This window comes from Nesoenas mayeri (assembly GCF_963082525.1).
Source record: "Nesoenas mayeri genome assembly, chromosome: 2".
Classification (NCBI taxonomy): domain Eukaryota; kingdom Metazoa; phylum Chordata; class Aves; order Columbiformes; family Columbidae; genus Nesoenas; species Nesoenas mayeri.
This window is the reverse complement of record NC_137543.1, coordinates 24,503,129-24,506,855: the sequence shown is the minus strand read 5'-3', so window position 1 is coordinate 24,506,855 and position 3,727 is coordinate 24,503,129. Positions and strand designations below refer to the sequence as shown.

The 3,727-nt window shown below is 56.6% G+C and overlaps 1 protein-coding gene across 1 annotated transcript; it reads left to right on the top strand.

Annotated features, from left to right (window-relative positions):
• Positions 1-1,390: 1,390 nt before the first annotated feature.
• Positions 1,391-3,281, top strand: KCNS2 (potassium voltage-gated channel modifier subfamily S member 2; the record flags this gene model as incomplete). Its single annotated transcript, XM_080339301.1, has 1 exon — positions 1,391-3,281. The coding sequence occupies exon 1, from the start codon at positions 1,848-1,850 to the stop codon at positions 3,279-3,281; it is 1,434 nt and encodes a 477-aa protein (XP_080195427.1). The 5' UTR covers positions 1,391-1,847.
• Positions 3,282-3,727: the final 446 nt, after the last annotated feature.

Here is a 3,727-nt window from a genome sequence, read left to right as displayed (position 1 = left end):
TCTGCCAGAGCCACGATCCCTCAGGATTATTCCTCCCGAAGTGGCTGGGCAAGGTTGTGTGGGGAGGTCGGGGGTTCCCAGCCGGCGTCTGAGAGGGCGGTGGGCAGCTTCAACACGCAGCCCTGCTCTGTTCACACCAAATTGCTCTGACGAGTGCCCCCATCCTCCGTGTTTCCAGTCCCCGCAGGGACACTGCCCGGGCGACACGGCGTGGATGCAGCGTGGGGGCCGCGGCGGGGGGAAGAGGGAGGCACCTCCACCCCCAGCCCCTTCCCGGGGCGCTGCCCGGGCTCCCGCGGCGCCCGCCGGCGGGTGAGGGGGCAAAGGGGCGGTGGGCGAGTGGTTGTGGGTGGGTGTCCCCTCCCCGGGAGAGGGTCCGCGGGTGCCCAGCGCCACCGCGGGCGTGGGCGGGCGTCCCCGCTCGAGAAGTTGTGCCGGTCGGAGCCGGTGTGAGGCAGGATCGCGGGGGGAGGAAACCCGAGTTTGCGGCGCCGCTGCCGTCCCCTCGCAGCGCCGGTGCGCGGGGGCAGGAGCGAGAGCGAGCGAGCGGCGGCACCGCCGTACACCGGCTCCGCCGGGCCGCCCCTCCTCAGCCGGGCAGCGCGGCCGCCAGCCCCCCGCCGGCCGCCCATCCGCCGCGTCGCCGTCCCGCGGCGGCAGCGCCGATCGTCGGCGGGGTCGGCGGGAAGGGGGAGCGGCGGCAAGGGGCGAGCGGCAGCCGCGGGGGTCGTCGCCATGACGAGCGCGCGTGCCGCCGCCTCCCGCCGCTGAGGGGGGCGGCGCGCGGCCGCTGTCCCTTCAGCACCGCGCGCCCAGCGGGGCCGCCTTCCCAACACCGGCACAGGCACCCCACCGCACCCCCACCGCACCCCACCGCACCCCACCGCACCCCCACCGCACCCCACCGCACCCCCACCGCACCCCCACCGCATCCCCACCGGCACCCCCGCCGCACCGGCACCGCACCAGCAGCGGCACCGCACCAGCAGCGGCACAGCACCAGCAGCGGCAGCGGGGCGAGCCCTGGCGGCCCCCGCGGGCGGCGGGGATGGCGGGCCGGGGGCAGCAGGGCGCGCCGGCGGGGGGCCGCGGCCGCTGAGACAGCAGGTAGGGCGGGCGCGGCGGGGCGCGGAGCGGAGCGGAGAGAGGCGGCTCCCCCGCGGCGGGGGGCGGTGGCACTCCCGGGCAGAGCGGGGCCCCGGGCGGGGGCGCAGGGCTCCGGCCCCTCGGAGGGGGCGCGGCTGGGCGAGCGGCCCGGCGGGAGCGGGGCCCCGGGCGGCGGCAGCCGCGGGTCCTTGTCTGGCGGGGCCAGGGCGCGGCGGGAGCGGGGAAGGTCCGCGCGGACCCGGTGGCACAACGACTGTGAGCAATGGGGGTTTCGTAGGAGCGACAGCCGCAGCCCAGGTGAAGGGTACGGGTAGGGACAGGAGCCTGCAGAGGGAACAAAGGAGTCGCCCTCAGTGTCTTCAGTGGGAGACGGGAGAAAGAAAGAGGAAATGGGGAAAAGGGGAAAGAGGGAAAAGAGAGAAAGGGAGAGAGACAGAAAGAAATAAAAGAAAGAAAGAGAGAGAAAGAAAGAGAGAGAGAAAGAGAGGGAGAGAAAGAAGGAAAGGAAGGAAGGAAGGAAGGAAGGAAGGAAGGAAGGAAAGAAAAAAGAGAGAAAGAAAGAAAGAAAGAAAGAAAGAAAGAAAGAAAGAAAGAAAGAAAGAAAGAAAGAAAGAAGAAAAGAAAGAAGGAAAAGAAGGAAAGAAAAGGGGAACATGCTATAGATTTGCTCATTCTGCTCATTTTGTGTGCAATTGCATCCTAGGTTTTCATTCCCTGTACACCTTTGGGAGGAGCTCACTATGACAGGGCAGAGTCTGAAGGCTTTATCTGAAGCGAATTTTGAAGACAATGAGATCAGCATCAACGTTGGAGGCTTTAAGAAAAAGATGAGATCCAACACATTATTAAGGTTCCCGGAGACCAGGCTGGGAAAACTGCTGAGCTGCCACTCAAAGGAGTCGATACTGGAGCTCTGTGACGACTATGATGACACCAAGAATGAATTTTATTTTGACAGGAACCCCGAGCTCTTTCCTTACGTGCTACATTTTTATAACACCGGCAAGCTCCATGTGATGGGTGAACTCTGTGTGTTTTCTTTCAGCCAGGAGATTGAATACTGGGGAATCAATGAATTCTTTATAGACTCCTGCTGCAGTTACAGCTACCATGGGAGGAAAATGGAGCCAGACCAAGAGAAATGGGAGGAACAAAGTGACCAGGAAAGTACCACATCATCTTTTGATGAGATTTTGGCATTCTACAACGATGCCTCTAAATTTGACAAACAACCCTTTGGAAACATCAGGAGGCAGCTCTGGCTTGCTTTGGATAATCCTGGGTACTCAGTCTTAAGCCGAATCTTTAGTGTCCTTTCAATAGTGGTGGTGTTGGGCTCCATCGTGACCATGTGCCTGAACAGCCTCCCAGACTTTCAGATTATTGACAGCAATGGGAACCCCGAGGAAGACCCTCGCTTTGAAATCGTGGAACATTTTGGTATTGCATGGTTCACTTTTGAACTGGTGGCGAGATTTGCAGTAGCCCCTGACTTTTTAAAATTTTTCAAGCATGCTTTGAATTTGATTGACCTCATGTCTATCCTTCCATTTTATATTACCTTAATTGTCAACTTGGTAGTGGAAAGTAGTCCGACTTTAGCAAATTTAGGCAGGGTTGCACAAGTCCTGAGACTCATGAGGATTTTCCGCATATTAAAGCTTGCTAGACACTCCACAGGTCTCAGGTCTCTTGGAGCCACCCTGAAGTACAGCTACAGAGAGGTGGGGCTTCTTTTACTTTACCTCTCTGTTGGCATCTCCATTTTCTCAGTGGTAGCTTACACCATTGAGAAGGAAGAGAATGAGGGGTTAGCCACCATCCCTGCTTGTTGGTGGTGGGCTACCGTTAGCATGACCACAGTTGGCTATGGGGACGTTGTGCCAGGGAGCACTGCTGGCAAGTTGACGGCATCTGCATGCATCCTAGCCGGTATCCTAGTGGTAGTGCTTCCCATTACACTCATCTTCAATAAATTCTCCCACTTCTATAGGCGTCAGAAGCAGTTAGAGAGTGCCATGAGAAGCTGTGATTTTGGTGATGGCATGAAAGAAGTTCCGTCAGTCAACTTAAGGGACTACTATGCGTATAAAGTTAAATCACTTATGGCCAGTCTTACCAATATGAGCAGGAGCACCCCCAGTGAGCTGAGCCTGAATGATTCGCTGCATTAGTGCACAAGTTTGACAGCAGTTTGCATGAGAGCTATCAAGAGCTATGTTTATAAGTGTTTTCCTATTTGTCTTCTTTTTTCCCTAGAGGATAGTGTTGCTGACACTGCACTAACTTTGCACTTGAGAAACTAAAGACATTTCTATTACAAGTTGAGAGTTTGCACATTTTCATCCTGTTGCATAGGTACTAAATGCTGACTTTTCCATGCAAATGTTACAACTTCCACGACATTAGTGCTAACAGTATAGTGATGATCTGTTACTTTGTGCATTTCCTCATCGGAGCAGAGAAATGAACGTACCCAAGTGGAATAAAAATTCTCAGCTGTGACACGAGTAATGAAAAAAATCACCTATCACCTATACTGGTACCTGTACTAGTGTAGGACTTCACATGAATTTTACAACAGTTTAAAATAATCACCTGTGAATCACTGACATGGGAA